This window comes from Tasmannia lanceolata, unplaced genomic scaffold (genome assembly GCF_043159265.1).
Source record: "Tasmannia lanceolata isolate RefF3 unplaced genomic scaffold, GAP_Taslan_0.1 ptg000015l, whole genome shotgun sequence".
Classification (NCBI taxonomy): domain Eukaryota; kingdom Viridiplantae; phylum Streptophyta; class Magnoliopsida; order Canellales; family Winteraceae; genus Tasmannia; species Tasmannia lanceolata.
In genome coordinates, this window is record NW_027518692.1 from 36,726,449 (window position 1) to 36,744,646 (window position 18,198).

At 37.3% G+C, this 18,198-nt stretch overlaps 1 protein-coding gene across 1 annotated transcript; it reads left to right on the forward strand.

Annotated features, from left to right (window-relative positions):
* Positions 1–597: 597 nt before the first annotated feature.
* Positions 598–17,325, forward strand: PPD5 (PsbP domain protein (Mog1/PsbP/DUF1795-like photosystem II reaction center PsbP family protein)). The gene is made up of 11 exons (XM_077355631.1): positions 598–742; positions 850–1,025; positions 1,499–1,619; positions 6,967–7,016; positions 7,208–7,275; positions 7,384–7,482; positions 8,198–8,257; positions 8,403–8,462; positions 8,656–8,710; positions 16,691–16,740; positions 17,047–17,325. The coding sequence occupies exons 1-11, from the start codon at positions 663–665 to the stop codon at positions 17,143–17,145; spliced, it is 918 nt and encodes a 305-aa protein (XP_077211746.1). The 5' UTR covers positions 598–662; the 3' UTR covers positions 17,146–17,325.
* The last annotated feature ends 873 nt before the right edge of the window (positions 17,326–18,198 follow it).

The following is an 18,198-nucleotide window of genomic DNA, read 5'->3' on the forward strand; positions in this document are numbered from 1 at the left end:
TCCCTACTAGACTTCATTGTATCTTGGAGACAATGAGTGGATCCCCTTTGCACACTACTGGTGGGGGCGAATCTTGTCTTAAGGAAAGTGATATCACGTCTTGAAGCAACAAGTTTCTGTTTTCTATCAACAATAGTACCCTCAATTTCATCTAACACTATTTGCCCACTTGTTCTCTTCTAGATTTTACTCGGACCATGTTTGGATTGCAGGATTTTTCAGGAAAAGATTGGAAAGGTTTCTAAAATTTCTTACTTTTTTTTTTGTACATACGAGAATAGATAAATCGAACCAACCATATTCCAGCCTATGTGGCTGCTCTATCATGCAACAGAGAAAAAAATTTCTGTTATAAATGTTTTTCTTGCAATCTAAACAAGGCTTAGGGGCCGTTTGGATACATGGTTTTTATAATCCAGTATTGTAAAATCCCGAATTTTACGAGCTAAAACCTGGATTGTATAATCCATATCTAGATTCTCTACATTGGGGACCCAGACCTTTTAATCGGACGATCCTAACTGTACTATTGAATGCCCTCCAAATCAAACGGTTAAAAATCTACGTGGGGTCCACTACTAGTTATAAACGAGCTCTAAATTAAAATTTCTTCCCACTCCCTACTGCTATTGAGTGGATGAGCTTCTGCTCAGTAAAGAAAAATGGCGACATCTCTTTTCTCTTCAACTCCATCTCTCTCTAACTCAAACTCTCTCTTTCCTCTAAACACCTCCATCTTCAGGTAAAATTCCCAATCACTCCTCTTTTCCTCAGTAGCCTCAAATTCATCTCTCTCTCTCTCTCTCTCTCTCTCTCTCTCTCTCTAAGATATTGTTTTTTCCTATTCAGGAACCATGCCCAAAGCTCTCCAAACAGGAGAAAATATCGATTTTCTGGAAAAATCCATCTTATTACCCCTCATTCTTCAGAACCCATATCGGAGAACAGTTTTCAGGCTTTGGGAAGAAGGGATTTAATGGTCTTCGGTATTTCTTCTTCAGCTTCTCTTATTTTCCCATCTCCTGGTAAACTGAATTCAGATTCCCTAATTTTCTATTTTTCTATCTAGATTTCGATTTTGAGTTTTCTGTATTTATTATTTTATTATTTTGGTTTCCCTGGAAATTGTTTTTCTTTCATTTCAGATAAACCTGGGAAATTGCATGGCTACTGATATTGGCACTACGACGTTTTGATAATTGCACAAATTCACCTTGTCTTTAATTATATAACCAGTTGTAAAAAGTTATTAAAATTCCCAAAAAGTTCTTAAGGAACCAATTAAATAAGAAAAGGCTAAGTGAGTTTGTTCAATTGTCAAAAACGTGGTGGTGCCAATATCAGTAGCCTTAATATTTTATGGTGCAATTTAATATTTTTTTGATAGAAACTAATGTTAGGTTAATATCAGTAGATGAAAGAATTAGATTGGGGTTCTTTCATTTAGTACTTATCTTAATTTGACTGTATTAATTGGTATTTTTCTTCAATGTTGTAGCCTCAATTGCTGCTGTGGAGGCTGATGAAGAGATAAAAATGTCTTTACTAGTTGATGATATAAATGCATATTCTTTTATGTACCCTGTGGAATTGCCATCAGAGAAATTTCTCTTCAAATGGTATGTGCTTATAATGAAGTGAATATTCTACTTTGGAAACGCTTTGGTAGTTTGTAATTCCTACTTAAGAAATTCAAACTTCTTTGTCATTACGAGTTTGTCAATGATATTAGTAAGGTTTTATTATGGGTATGGTGGATGATATTAGTCATGTGATAAGGAATTTGAAACAACTCCGAGAGACAGAATAGCAGCTAATGACTCTTTATTTATTATTTAGGGAAATTATGTTTACTCTCCCTTGTTTTAATGACACTCTTTTCTTTAGTTTAAACGGTTTATTATTCGTTGCTTGCATTTTCTGCATAAGTGATATGCAGATGTTAATGGTGGATGATATTTTTTGCTGATTGTGAAGTTTTATTTGTCTGCTACTAAGCTCTTGCAGTGTAATAGTCAAGTTATCTATCCGTTTGTTGATTGCATGTTTACGGAACAAATGGTGTTGACTTTCCTTTGAAACTACACACACACACACACACACACACACACACACACACACACATATATATATATATATATATATATATATATATAATTGTCCCACATCGGATAAGTGAAATAGATGGGGATGGGTTATAAGGCAACGGGCACCCTCCATCTAATGGTTAACTTTTAGGGGTGAGTTCTACCTGGTTAAATGTTAGAGATTTTGCAAAATGATATTGAGAAAATTAAATGATTTTTCACAAGTTTTATTTAAATTATAAAAACAATTTTAAGACAGGGCCGGTCGACCGGGGTATCCCGGGCGACCGCGGATTGGTACCTGGAATTGTGAACAATTTCCAGATAGATATGGGCAGGCGAGCGCGGTAGGTCGGTCGACTGTGGTTCTTTGGATCGTGAAAAATAATATGGACAGGCGCATACCGGCGGGTGACCGAGGTGGCTCGGTTGACCTCGACTGTTTAAAAAATTAACCGTTGGGAAGAAATGTACATGGCTTTTCACTTCCGTTTTTCAACCTTTCTTCATGTCTTTTGCTTCCCAACAGTCATGGATGATTTTCAAACATAAGGGACACTTTGTGCATGATCCAAACCACTTAAATCATAAAGGGATGCGATCAAATGGTCATTATTCAAGCCAATCCAAGGCATGTTTTAAAGGGATGTTTCCCTTAATAAACATACATCTAATGCTCTATAAAAAGAGCAGAAATTTGTCTTTTTCATAGACTGAAAATCAGTTATTGTTGTACTACTCTTTCTCTCCCAAGCAATCTCCTATTACCTTGATTTTCAAGTTATTTTGTTCTTTAAATAGTGCACTAAAAACTGTTTTCTGCAGAAACAGTTTTAGTGTTTTTTCTCTAAGGCTTGCAGTTCTTGAAAGGCATTTTGGGTTTGATTCCACTTCTGCAAAGTGTCATCAAACGTTTGTAGGACATTCCTACAAGGCTTCATTGTATCTTGGAGGCAATTTGCGGATCCCCTTTGCACACACCTGGTGTAGGCGAAATTTGTCTTAAGGAAAGCGATTACGCGCCTTGAAGCAACTCTACAGTTTCATTATAATCCAAATTCCCACCAACATTAAATTCCCTAACAAATGGTATCAGAGCTCAGGGCGTGGTAACCCCGGTTTGCCTCTGAGGGCGGGAATGTTCCTCAGGGAAGATCTCGGAAACCCCGGTGTAGTTATCGTGTGGTTCCTACGTTGCCGTCGCGTGGAGGAGCGAGATTGTCCATGTTGCTTCCGCATGGACGGGGAGATTGTTTGGGTTCCACACAAAAGCAAATAGTCCTACATTGGGTAAGTGAAATGGATGGGGATGGGTTATAAGGGAATGGGCACCCTCCCTCTAATGGCTAGCTTTTAGGGGTGTGTTCTACCCGGTTAAGTTCCCTAACAATTTGTATGTACATAAGTTGTGGTTTACAAGATGTTTGGGTCAAGAAAAGAAAGAGAAGAAAAGAAGAGAGGAAGGAAGAGAAGGGAGACGTGACAAATTCTTTCAGCAACAAGTAATGAAGGGATTTTTCTCTGTTTTGTGTCTTCTATTAATATTAGGTCATACTTATACTATTTGCAAGTATATCCTTGTAGGGCTACAATATGATATAACTCAAGAATCCGCCTCAAGCAGGGCATATATGTCAATCATGCTCAGATTGCTCAAAACTTTATCCAACTTAAATCATATCACCCCTTTGTAAAAACATCTTCCAACTAATCTTTAGTCATCATCTAAGGGAGGCACACTTCTTAAGAATCCACCTTCTCTATGATAAAGTGTTTGTCTACTTCAATGTGTTCCATTCAATCATGCTGAGTTGGATTGCAAGCAATGCTTATGGAAGATTTATTATCACAACAAAGCTTCATGCAGTTGTCCACCTTTATCCTTAAATCAAACAACAAAATCTTATGCAACTCCATGAGCCCTAGCCTTGTACTCTATTTCTGCACTTGAATTGGCTACCGCATACTCTTTCTTGCTTCTCCAAGTAACCAGATTTCCTCCAACAAAGGTGCAATAACCTATGGTAGATCTACTATCATCAACAGGCCCTGTCCACTCCGCATCAATATATGTTTCAACTCGAGATGGCGCGAGGTTTTGCTATAAATTCTGCCTATGATATGTGGGAAAGATGGCGCAAGGTTTGTAATAGTGAAGAAACTAGAAGAAAATCTTGCAAGCCTGGACCCCACCACCTCCCGGTTTTGTTAAATTTAACTTTGATGGATCAAGTTTTGGGAACCCGGGCCTGCCGGTATTGGGGGAGTCCTTAGAGATGCTGAGGGGTCCACCTTGTGAGCATTTGCGGGCCCCCTTGGCATAGCTGATGCCATGGAAGCCGAAGTGCTGGCTGTTCATCAAGGTATGAGACTTGTTGCTCGAGATGGTTGGGAAAAGGTTATTGTGGAGGGAGACTCGGCCAATGTTATCCGTTGGTTAAATGGTCCTCAAAAACCTCCTTGGAGATTTGATGATTTATTTGATGAGGTGGATGATTGACCTAAGTGCAAGTGGTTTGAATTTGAGCATATCCGCCGCTCGGCTAATGAGGTTGCGGATGGCTTGGCTAGAGCGGGTGTTCCGCTAGAGGTGTTGGTGCTTTATGATGAGCTTCCTCCTTAATGGCTTCGCTTTGTTGTATTTTAGTACTTTTATTTTGTCTTTTTTCTCTCTCTCCTTCCCTCTTTCCTTGATGTATGGACCATCTCAGTCGCTTTGTTTTTCAACGAAATTTGGCTACCTTATTAAAAAATAAATAAAAATGTTTCAACTCGAAGATGCTTGTGGTTAGAAAACAGTAAGCCTTCTTAACAGAATTGATCGGCATTAAAAAAAATAAAAATACATATGTATATATATGTCACTATCCTCTTTTCTACCTCAAGATGAGATAGATCTTAGGGAATGCATATACTGGCTAACCATGCTCATCCCATAAGCAATATCAGGCCAGGTTAGTGATTAGTATAGAAGATGGCCAACAAGTCTTTGAAACGGCCCCTTATTTGGGTGATCACCATTAATGTTGCTTAACTTGTTGTGATTGGGGTTTATTGGGGTCTTTGCTGTACGAGCATCCAACTTCTCACTTTCTTTCAATAGATCTTGAACATATTTTATATGGAAGATTAATTGTACTCTTTCTGACCGGGCTACATCTATTGCAGGAAAATATTTCAACTCACCCAAGTTTTTAATTTTAAGTTCAATAGCCAAAAAACCTTTTAACTTATCAATCTTTGCAGGGAAGTTACCTATCAAAACAATGTCATCCACATATACAATGATTGCAGTGGTGAACTCCCCTAAATGCTTCATGAAGAGGATATGATCTGCATGACGCTTGCTATATCCAATTCTTTTAACTGCTCTGCTAAACCTGTTGAACCAAGCTCTAGGATATTGTTTTAGCCCATAAGGATTCTTGAGTCAACATACTTTCCCTCATTTCCGAGAGCTCGAAGACCGCGGGGTAGCATGCCCACTTCGTTTAGTAAGTGCCCATGGAGGAAAGCATTCTTCACGTCTAGTTGGAATAGTGGTCATGAATAATTTGCCGCAAGAGAAAGTAACACCGGAATGGAATTCATTTTAGCTACATGAGAAAATGTCTCACTACAGTTGATTCCAAAGTTTGTGTATACCCTTTAACCACTAATCTAGTTCTAGATCTGCCAACTGATCGATCTTCCATATGCTTCGCCGTAAAGACCCATTTATAGCCTATTGTCTCTTTCCCTTTGAGTAGATCAACCATTTGCCAAGTCTGATTTTTTTAGCAAACCTTTCATCTCTTCTCACATTGCTTCCTTCCACTTTGGTTTGGAGATTGCCTCTGCAAAACTTTTGAGAATAGGCATTGGAGAAATGGAAGAGACAAAATCACGATATGTTGGAGACAAAAGATTATATCCAAGAAAGTTAGAAATAGGTTTCCTCTGTATAATGCTATTGAAATATCTTGATCACTAGGAAACTCAAATTCGACAGGGCTAAACTCAAAAGTGGTAGAAGAATAGGAGAAATATCAGTAGGACGTGGTTCTATAGTAACTGCCCGGCTCCCAGAGTGAAAGATCGGCTACTATTGCCTTCCCCTTCCAGTGTCCCGCTTACACTTATAAATTTTTAGTTACTTTAGATCCTGTAGGAGGAAGAATGGGCTCAGCCATAAGAATTTGGTCAAGAAGTGAACACCTCTGTTCCATACAACTACTATGCTCTCCTGGAAGAGAGGTGGGAAATGAAAATAACATAGTGGAATCAAGCAAGTTAGCATCCATAGTGACATGCCTTTTTTCAGACGAAGGATCAAGACGCCAATATCTCTTTTGATAGATGAGTAATCGAGGAGCACCCTATGAAAGGATTTAGGATCCAGTTTGGATCTTTTTGGACCCAAAATATGAATAGAACATACAAACCCAAACACACAAGGGTGATTAGTCTGGACATAACTGCAACTGTATGGTACGAGATGGCAACTGATTTATCAGATTAATTGTCAACGACTTACTTTTCCTAACTACCATAGAATTTTATCATTTATTTTCTTTATTACTTGTTTATATTCTTTAACTTCCCATTTTATTTTTGTAACTTTTAGGTTCTTTGATTACTACTAGAGGCTAATGGTTGCTTTGCCATGATCTTCGATATTATTCTCCTACTATTTGTTTTCTAAAATGGCATGCAGATTGCTAGCTTATTCTGTGGCCTAAAACTCTTCACGTATATTAGACACTGAATTTGAAATTCTAGTGATTCTTTTTAGAGTTCATGATGCCTTTTATTCCACAATATGTGCAAAATACAATTTTGTTTAGTCTCATCATGATTCGTGTTTCATGCAAAGTTGACTTCTTTCATCTATTTTAAGGGTGGAATCTCGAAAACCAGAACGATATTCATCTGCCGCACCACTATCTCGTAAGTTTGTTTTATTCTGATTTGTTTAATCAGAAGATGACATTTTATTTGCATATTTTCAGAACTCTCTCTCTCTCTCTATGCTGTTTTGATATGTAGCATTGTTAACGGTGCCATTGCATTTGTTTCTAAAAGAATACTAAAGTTTCAGAACTAGGCATCTCATTGAACAATGCTTTCATGTAAAACAGCTGATGCACGCCAGCGCATTGTGTCTGAGCGTGTTGACATGATTGATAATGTCGTGATATCGGTTTCGGTAACTCCAATGGAAACGCTCTTAAGCAAAATTTTGAAAATTCTTTATTTTAGGAAACTTTTACAAAGTCATTGATTCAAGGATTATGACTAAATTTCTTTGGTGCAGATAGGCCCTCCCAATCCGCGATTCTTAACATCGAACGACAAGTATACTTGGAATGCAAAAGATGTTGCTGATTCGGTTTTTTCTGACAAATCTGCATTGGTATTTCCCCCATCCTTAACTGAATACGACACAAAGTTTGTTGTAATTGGCATCTTACATCCTCGCTTTAAGTTTGATTGCACACAATGTGGGTCTAATGGAAACAAGGAATGGAAATGGCAACAATCTAATTGGTCTTTTTATAAGCTGAAGTTCATATGTACATTCATACATATTATATAATCATACACATGTACATTCATAATGCAATCAAATGGCTTAAGGGAAATCTCCCCATCCCTTGGAGATTTGCTCACTGGTTTGATGAAATTCGAGACAAGGTGGGGGGTTTGGCAATCTTTTATCCTCATGTTAAAAGGTCGGCTAATAGGGAAGCGGACCGAGTGGCAAAGGAAGGTGTCTCAAAGGATAGCTTTGTGGTTTATGACTTTTGGCCCCCTTGAATGGCTTTAAGTCGCAGTCATATCCAAATGTCTTCTTTTTCTTGTATAGCTTCTTTTTATCATCCATTGTACCCGTGACCCTCCTGGTCGCATTATTCTCTTCATTTATATAGCTCCTACCATTCAAAAAAAAAAAAAAAAAACGTATGTACATTGATATGTATGCATGCATATATTTATGGGCATGTCATGAATGTGCATGGATACCTACATAATGCTATCTATTAAATTGAATCTATAAAAAACTATATCAAGTTGAATTTGCATATGCTAGTGTTAGGTGCATCTCATGTTGGGAAATAATCTTGCAGCGTATCACATCTGGTCAGCGCATGGCTGAGAGTTCTGTTCTTGATGCACATTCTGTCAAAGTAAGCTAACATACCCCTTTTCTTTCTTTCTTTGCAAGTTACTCAATTTTATGCTGATTTTGCTTCAATATGTTGCACTGCATCCATCCATCTAGAAATGATTACCATGCCACATGTGGTAAACCTGTCTCGTTCCCTTGTGCAGATTGATGGCGAGCCGTACTGGTACTATGAGTATCTTGTTCGAAAATCACCTACAAAATCTGTGAGTATTTTCTCCATGAATTGCAATTGTGATGATCCATAGGGACCCATCTACAAATGCATAATTGATTTTCTTTCCTGTTAATTGGTCATTTTAAGTTTCCTTTTGCCTGTGCCCTGGTGCATAACAAAGGGTGGAGGGCTATAATGACTTTGTCATCTTCTTTACCAACCCTTGTTTTGGAACTATGCAGGCTCAAGAATCAAACATCTTTCGGCACTCTGTGGCTTCAACTGCTGAGCGAGACGGTATTTTACTAGCCAATTTTATAAATAATAATGTCTCAATTCCATCGTGTTGGTGTTAGACACAACAATACTAGAAAACTTAACATGCTGATACATCCGTGCAATTTAATGGTAATACTGAAAGATAAATCCTGATAAATTCATGACAGCATAAGATATAGAAAGTCAATCAGTATAAGATTAAATACATTAAAACAATAAAAATGGTATATAAATAGTAAAAGGAAACTTTTGGGTTCCACAGGGGAGCATGTATGTGAACTCAAGATCATTGATCTTGTAGAACAACATGGGGCGACCCACATAGTCGTAATGCCATCCCGAACGGATATCCCATGCATAAGATAAGGGTTACTAAATAAATGTTTTATCGTTTCTTAGCAGAACCCTACACGAGGGTTGATGAACCAAGGGCCTAAGATCATCTGATCAAGGTGTTCTCAATGGAATTTGGCTGGACTTATGGTTGCTGTTCGGACCAATGGATCTGGTCACGTACACGACGCAGAAGTGGGGCCCAATAGGTGTCTTCTAGGAAGGAGCATAAAAGTGACTTTCTTTTTAGCATTTTCATATAAATAATCAGAACTGATAAAATGAAAAATTCACTTTTCCCCTCACAATGTTGCTTATGTTTACTATGTGATTCCTTTAAAACATGGTCCTTTATAATGTATCCCTGGAAAATCATTTGTTTCAATCCTTAACTTATTTGGAAAGTAATTAATTCTACAAATACATATGCAACTTAAGCCATATGGTGCACTACTAAAAAACTTAAGCTATATATTTTTTGAAAATGGTAGCCAAATTTATTAATGAAAGGACTGAGACGGTCAAGATACACAGAGAGAAAGAGAATACAACATCAAGGAGAAACTACAAAGACAAATCATGGCGGGAGAGAATCAAAGAGAGCTAGAGAATCCTTGAAGACTTAAGCCATATATATAGTTGCGATTTCATATTTTTTTGCCTGTATATGTATATTTTCAGTGAGGATTAACTCTCTCTCTCTCTCTCTCTGTGTGTGTGTGTGGGGGGGGGTGGGGGGGGGGGTCTTAATCATTGTAGTTGGAATCTCAATTTCACATGGTATCGAAGTGTGATCGCTTGAAGGATCGTATTTCCAATCCCTCTCGATTCAATCTTCTACCTTCCTTTTATCCTCTTTTTTTTTTAAATTTCTATCCTTTTCAGGATATCTCTTCCCATTATCAAAACATCACTGTTCTTCTCAAACCCTACCTTTCTTCTTTTCTGGTTCCTTTATTCAATATGGTCTTGTTTTCCTTCAAAACATCATCTATTGTTCTCACGAATTTTTCTTGCTCAAAATCCTAGTGTCTCCTTTTGTACAAACTTAAAAAATCATTTGCCTTTGATTTGTAAAGCCTCGTTTCTCTGCTCTTCGGTTAGTTTTGTCAAATCATTCTTTTTCTTTTCTTTTTTCTCCTTGCCAACTTGCATCTTACAAGTGTTTGTTAGTAAGACTCACTTAAAAATAGGCACATGTTAGCAAATTCCACTTAACATAGATTCATGTTAGCTTTCCTTTCACTTAAAATCGGCTTATTCTCCTAAAACCATCCAATATCTAATCATAAATGTCCAATTTTTCTTCGATTAGTTTTCTACAGCCTCACTTTTTTTTTTTGACTGAACAGCCTCACTTTATTGTGACAGCTGAAATTCTATCAAACAGTCTTAGAATCCAACTCTTCATGCAAGAATGAAGCATAATATGTTAGGAAATTATCCTAACGGTGGATGTGGCATGTGCAAGATCAACGGCCTAGATCATTTTGTTAGTTGGTTTTGTGAAAAGGCATTAAGTGAAAAGCCATAAAAGAATGGGTGTAAATGTAAGAGACTTTTTGGGAGGGAACCGGCGTAATGAGGAGTTATGTTTCTTCCCATAAATGTCTATTTATTCTCTCATCCGGTCCCTACTTGCACACAACAATTTCTACATCCTTCTCTTTGCAATCTACGACAAAAAGAGAGAGGAAGTCGGTCCCCATCACCGTCTGTTGTGGAGTGAGGAGAAATACCGGAATGGAATCCTTCCAGTATAGCAAAACGATATTCGGCTTTCGGTATGTTCCCTTTACTGTTTCAATTTCAATCCATATGATTAATTGTGATTTTCTCAAAGTTGGACCGCCAAAGATCCGTTGCCCGTGTTCCTTTTATGATGAACACTTACATGTGGTATCAGAGCCACGGTTCCGGCGAGAAAATGGCAAGAAAATCGCATTAAAAGTGATTAAAATAGGGTTTGTGAAAACTTGTATTTTGAGTGCCGCTATCAATTCTGGAGTCGGATTGATGATTAAATAGCACTGAAACGTTGCTTGTGTTCCCATGAATCCAACGCAACAAACGGTTCGTCGATCCAATGTCTCGATTGCGTTTGGCGGCGATTTAAAGATGAAAATTTTAACTTTTGGGAAAGTTTTGGACCTCGCCGGAAAACAGTGTGCCGCCGGCGACCAGCTTGTCCGAATGGAGATTTTCCGGCGTGGTTACGAAGTTCGTCGAGAGACGAGTCCAACGGCGTATTGTGAGCCTCAATCAGACTTCAAACGAAGCCGCAATAATAAATCGAACTTTGAGTGTTTTTTTGGATTTTGTTGGAATTTTCACTATTTTAATGAAGAAGACGATGAATAGTGTCAGGCTTGGCGGGCCCATCAAGGATCCGCAACGGGCTTTTCAATTAGAAAGGGCCCAGTAGACCCTCTAAGCCCACCAGACCGCTTGGCCCAACCTGACCTGAACCGGCCCATAGGCCCAAACGGCCGAAATCTGTATTTGACTCGGTTTGGCCCATTTTTGTGAGATTTTTGGTCAGATTATAGCAGTTCTGGAGGTTTTGAACCCTTCTGAATCCATTTTTTGGGTCAGTTTTGGCATTTAGTATATGTATCATATAGGTATAGTGTAAATTCAAAAACTTTTGATTTTTCAAGTTGGTTTTTGAGTCAAATATTTTAGGGTTTTAGCTAAAGTAAAACTGGTTCCGAACGTTTTGCAACCCTTTAAAACCATTTTTGCTATCCATTTTGCCATTTGAGCACTGTATAATACACTTATAGTGTATTTTTAACACTTTTGACTTTATAAATTTGGTTTTGAGTCAAAAGTTTTGGAGTTTTGGACTCGGATTAGATTGGTTCATAATGTTACAGACCGTTCTGGACCTATTTTTGAGGTCATTTTTGGTATTTAAGCACTTTATGATATAGTTACAGTGTAAAATCAAGACTTTTGGTTTTGTAAGTTTGATTTTAAGTCAAATATTTTGGGGTTTTGGACTTGGGTTAGACCGTTCCTATGGTTTTAGACCATTCTGAACCCGTTTCCAAGGTTTGTTTTGGTGTTCGGAGTCTGGATTTTAAAATTCCAGTGTAATTTTATAACTTTTGGGTTTTTTAAAGTGGGCCTTGAGTTTAATTTTGATTTCAAACTCTTAAAGAATTAACTAAATGCCATGGAGACCCAGTTATGTGAAGTTTTGATGTTGTTTAATGATTAAAACTCAGTCAATGAACACCTTTGGTTTCTGATTCTTAACTTAAGAACCCATATATGTTGTTTATATGCTTTATGTTTTGCATATAACTTAAGGGTTAAAATGATTAGTTGAAATCATAGATGGGACTAAACTTTTAACTTGAATGCACATTAGTTCATGCCAGATATGCTTAAAACCCAAGCTTATGGTTATAATAAACTGATAGTGTGTATTTTCAAAACCTAAAACCTTGAATTATGTTTGATCATGGAACTTGAAAGTTGATTTTGTATACACAAGTTTATTACGTTGTTCATTATTTTTAGTTGAAATTGAACTATATCTTGTTATGATTGGTCACTAAATGAATGAACAAAGAACTGCGATTCCGACTGGGAAACAAAATCGCTTAAGGTTAAGTGGTTAATTTTGAGAACCGTGTCACCGTGTCGCATACAATGACACATTTATGGACTATGAACCACTTTCAATTGCGACTATTTGTCCAAGAGCAACACTTAGCCCAACGGGATGACTGTTGTTTTGCACAACTAGGCGGTGTGAGAGGGCTAGGCCTGGGTAACTTGGTTTGGGGTTATGCTTCTGCCCAACGGTGATGTGCGCCTTAAGTATAGGGTTATCTGGCCCTAGTTGGTCTCATGGGAGAGCCAATTGTGTGCTGTGGCACGGCCCAACGGACGGCCCACGGTGACACTCCTGGTGTCTCGCCAGAATCACAGTATTGTGATTTCTTGAATTGAAAATCGTTTGTGTGTTGTGGCACGGCCCAACGGACGACCCACAATGACACGTCTGATGTTTCGTCGGGGTCACATTTTTGTGTTTTTTTGTGATTCTGGGCAATCTAATTAATTTTCCCTTAAGATAGATTGACTGAGTATTGTATGTGAGAACCAATTGTGTGCCGTGGCACGGCCCAACGGACAACCCACGATGATACACCGGTGTCTCTTCATAATCATGGTATTGTGTTTTCTAAAGTAGAAACCAATTCTGCATCATGGCACGGCCCAACAGACGGCCCACGATGGCACATATGGTATCTAATTAGAAGCACACTTATGTATCATCATGATTTTATACATTTTAGTCATTCTTTTCAGTTGGATTGATTAAAATCGTGGATTGAGTTAATTAAACTCCATTTGTGGACTGAATAGGTGTTATAAGAAGTGAGCATGTTTGGAACTGCAAGTCTGTGTCTGTGACATTGAAGTTGTTGGTATCTTAGTGTCTTTTCTAGATATCGATTATGTTGAGTACTTTAGTGGGTCAGAAACCTTAGCAAGTGATGGAATAGATCTGCATAATTCAAGACTACAAAAGGCTAGACTATGTATCATTGAATGACAGTCTCACTAAACCCACATCTAAAAGATGCTTATGAATAGTGAGAGTTCAATGTTAGTATCACTCTAGTAGTAATGGTCGACCTCCATTTTTTATGCAATTCGAGATGTTTTTAAGACTCGAAAATGCAAAGGAGTTCTTGAATGTAGTTAGTGAATATTTTTAGAGGATCATTGGAAGCACTTGTCAGAAGTAGGAGGCCCTATCTTTGTTTGTGATCTATAAGGTAAGAGTCGAGAATTAACTTGACATAAACGATCAAAACAATAAGGGTCATTTATGCAACTCTCTGTTGCCTAAGGTTGTGGGTTAAAACTCTTAAAACACCCATGTATTTTGTAATCCAAGTAAGGCTGTGCCTAAGACCCTTTAAGATTTATGGGTCATAAGGAAGCTGAAATTGGGAAACATGCAACTTTGAGTTGTTTATATGAGGCAAAAGTTTATAACCCACGAATATAGTGATTAAGCTCTATGACCATAAGTTGCAATTTCATAGATTATCTTAAAGTATTTAAGGGTTTTAGGTTTTGTTGATTGACCCATAGTACGTATATTGTCGGGATTAAATGTGTCAAGACTTCTAAAGGATGGTGACCTTAGTGGGAGTGTAGTGTCTTTAGTAAAATCATCTTTAAGGAGAACCAGATTGTAGTACCGGTACTGGTGATCCAAGAGAAGGTGGTACCAATGCTCATTGGAACATTAAAAGACACATATAACTTAACAACCCATATTATAGATGTTTTGGTGGTGACGACTACCGAACAATCCTTGAGGCTAAGGAAAGAGGCACATAGTCTGTAGACTTCGAGATCTGCTTAAGGTTTAGAGCAGACTTCCCGACAATTGTACAAAAAGTTTCATCAAGTACTCTCTATGTTAAGTTTTAAGGAATTGTCACAGGATAATGGATATATCTTAAGGTCAGAGGAGTAATATTATTTTCCTCGTGTTATGTGTTGATGGTATACTACTTGCTAGAAGTACTTAGCCATGTTCAATGATATTCATAAAAAAGAATTCAGGTGAAGCATCCTACATAATAGAAGTTTAGATTCACCTAGTTGGGACTTGAGGGTTGCTGAGATTGCAGAAAGCCTATCTTGGTAAAGTCCTAAGTATTGAACATGGATAAATTACTTCATTTGTAGTGTTCATATAGTTAAGGGTGATATATTCAGTCAATTCCAAGGTCCCAGGATCGATTCATTATAGGAGCAGATAAAGAGGTTCCCTAATAGTTCCGCAAGTGGGGTCTATTGAATGTTTAAATCTGCACCTATCTGTGTATAACCTATATGGTGGGCAAATTTACAAAGTACCAATGTTATTAATGTATGGATCATTGGAAATTTGCCAAAAGGTTATATATTGTCTGTAAGGGACTAAAGGTTTAATGCTCACATAAAGTAAATGAGATAACCCTAGTGTGATTGGTTAATCTAATTCCGACTGTTGTCGGAACACCTAGAGTTTTGCTCTAGTATATTTTGCAGAAAGTCCTAAATCGTGGAAGAATATCAAATTGACACTTAGTTGCTTCCACCTTGGGTACGGAGTTTATTGTGTACTTCAAGGCCTTGTACTATGCCTTGAAGTCGTGGAATTCCGTTGCCCGTGTTCCTTTTATGATGAACACTTACATAATGAAGTCAACTTTCATTTGTTGAGGGAAAGTGGAAGATGGTGAATTCAATTATGTCTTAAGCTGCAGTCAGATTGCCGATGTGTTTACAAAAGGTTGATCTTCTGATCCTACCAATAATTTTGTTGGCAAGTTATTAATGTTTCAAGGAAACATATCTTTTTGAGTGTTTGGAGTATGTTTATCTTCAGTTAGGGGTATATTAATCTTTTCTTTCTTTTGTACATGTGAGTGTGTATGTGGGTGCGTGGGTGGGTGGTGAGTGGGGGGTAAATCTTGTGGATATAGGTTCAGATCTAGAGATGGGGAACATAGATATTTCAATTCTAGGATATAGGGTTGTAGAAGTAGAGGTGTGTTATTAGATCTAGGTTTTTGTGTTGTAAATCTAGTGGTTTGGGACTTTTATATAGGCAAAGAATGTCCCAGCATATCGGCAATGGCTCTGAGTAGAGTAGAGATAACTTACATTTCTGATCATAATACAACTAATTTCATAGTTACCCAGTAACCTATTGTGAACTGATATATTAATAACTACCCAAGTGCCTAACAACCTAAGAAATGGTTGAAAAAATATGAAAAAACTACACCTAATTTTGCAATCATTCCAAACTTGAATCGTGTGACTAGAGTGGTGTTCCTGCTTAGAACTTGATTGACTAATAGGTGTTCCGGACCATAAATGCCTAACCTCCTCGTCCTCCTCACATAATAACAATTTTATATATATATATATATATATATATATATATATATATATATATATATATATCTGTGTGTGTGTGTGTCCGCGTGTGCACGCGCGCGCATAATACACACAATAGTCTTATGATCATTGTAGTTAATTAGAAACAACATCTCTTCCTCCTCCACAAGTATAAGAGGTTTCTTTTCTTTTCTGAATGACAAAATCTCTTCTTCCTCCACAAGTATAAGAGGTTTCTTTTCTTAATCTCTTGTTCCTAACAAGTATAGGAGTTTTCCTTTCTTTCCCTTTTTCTTCTTCATTTTTTTGAATGGTAAGAATAGATTAAAAGAGAGGCAATTTCATGAAAAAAGAATTTTAAGACATGAAAAAAGAGGAAAAAGAAAATTACAGGCAATTTCAAGAGGCTTCTTTTCTTTTCCCTTTTCTTCTTCCGCATTCATCTTATTAAGGAATGGTAATTTGACCATTGCTAATTTTTTGGGTTTCTTTAACGTAATAGTAAAGGCTTCGTTTCCAGGGAATCAACTAGAGTGGAATGAATCAAGACTCTATGATTTCATGCTTTAAAACCTTAAATCCGTTTATTGCATACTAGAATCTTTTTCATTTGGTTCTTTCACAATTTGCACCTCGCAACTTTCCCATAGGATGTTAATTATATTTTTGGTTGCGGGTTATTTGTACTCTTTAAATGCTTCTATTCTCAGCAAATTATATTTTTGGTTGCAGGTTATTTGTACTCTTTGAATGCTTCTACTCTTAGCAAGCAATGGGACTTTGTAAGTCTACCTCTTTCTGTTCTATACACATTATTTAATTATGACATGACCATCTTCTCAATTGTAAACTACTGTATTTTCAAACTGTTTCCTGCTTTAGAATGACTATTTCCAGATAACAGGTCGTAGAGTAAATGATATCATACCATTGTCAATTAGTAACATCTAAATTCTAAATTCTAAAGTAACTTCTAAATTCTCTATGCCTATCATTCTCATTCACTGCTAACGTGTGTTTGATTGATTCATTCATGATAAATCGGTATTTCTATTGCCTGACATGAGAATGCTCTGTATTTGATACAGATGGCACCATTCTTGGAAAAAACAGTGGCATCATTTCGCCTTCTTCCCCCAACAGAAAGTTATGTCCCTCCATACAAGGATCCTTGGAGATTTTGGTGATGAAAAATTTTCCATTCTTAATTGAACATTCCATTTTGTATTATGTCGAAAATCGACACGTTGGTATTATATCCTTGGTGATATAATTTTATGATTTATATTAGCAGAGAAATTTCAGGTCCAATAATTGTATAAACCATATAGTGGGGGGCCACTTCATAGGATGATCCAAACCGTTCATTTGTTGGGCCACAACATAAATATGCTATACCCTGTAAATCATCTCTATAGGATGATCCAAACCCTCTAATCTGTAGGATAACTGCACACTATCGAAACCTTTATATTGTGCAGTTTTTCTTGACAGAATCGGAATCGAAATAGGTATCTTACTTCGTTTCCTATTACGATATCCTTGTTAACAGAATTTTAAAAAAAAATCCAATAATTTCTACTGGAGTGGAGGGGTGCAATTCGGGTTGAGCTTTCACCTTAAATCAGGGTGGTGTTCGGGTTGATTCCTATTCATTTTTTAGCAAAAGCTGGGCTCAACCCGACCCAACCCAAAAACTGGGCTGAATTGGAATAGGATGCCAATTCTACCGCCTAATTCGGGCAATGAAATGCACCAATAATGTTGAATAAAATTGTTAGCCTTACACTACTTAAAAAATATATCATTCAAACATTGTAATTATAGTTCTCCAGAAAAATAAGGATTTGCTAAAATAATGTAAAATTATTCAATAAAAATATATATTTTAGCTGAAATTTATTTTAAGATAATAGTTGAAGTGGTAGTACTAGTAATGTATGTACGGGACTCATGGGGCCCAGTAGATCATATAACGTCTACATGTACACGTGTCAGGCTCGTATAAATTTTGGACGTCTCCAAATTACCAAAGAAGAAAAAGTCATGGGCGATGATAAATTTGCACCCCCTCTAGGATAATTCGCACCCCTGGAAACGAGGGTATGTTGCCGCTTTTTAACGGTTCAAGGAGTGCGAATTTATCATTTGTCGTGAGCAACGACTGTGGTCCGTTACTAGCAGCTGACAAAATGACCTTTTTACCCTACATTGTCGGCAGTTCACAAGAGAGAATCCCA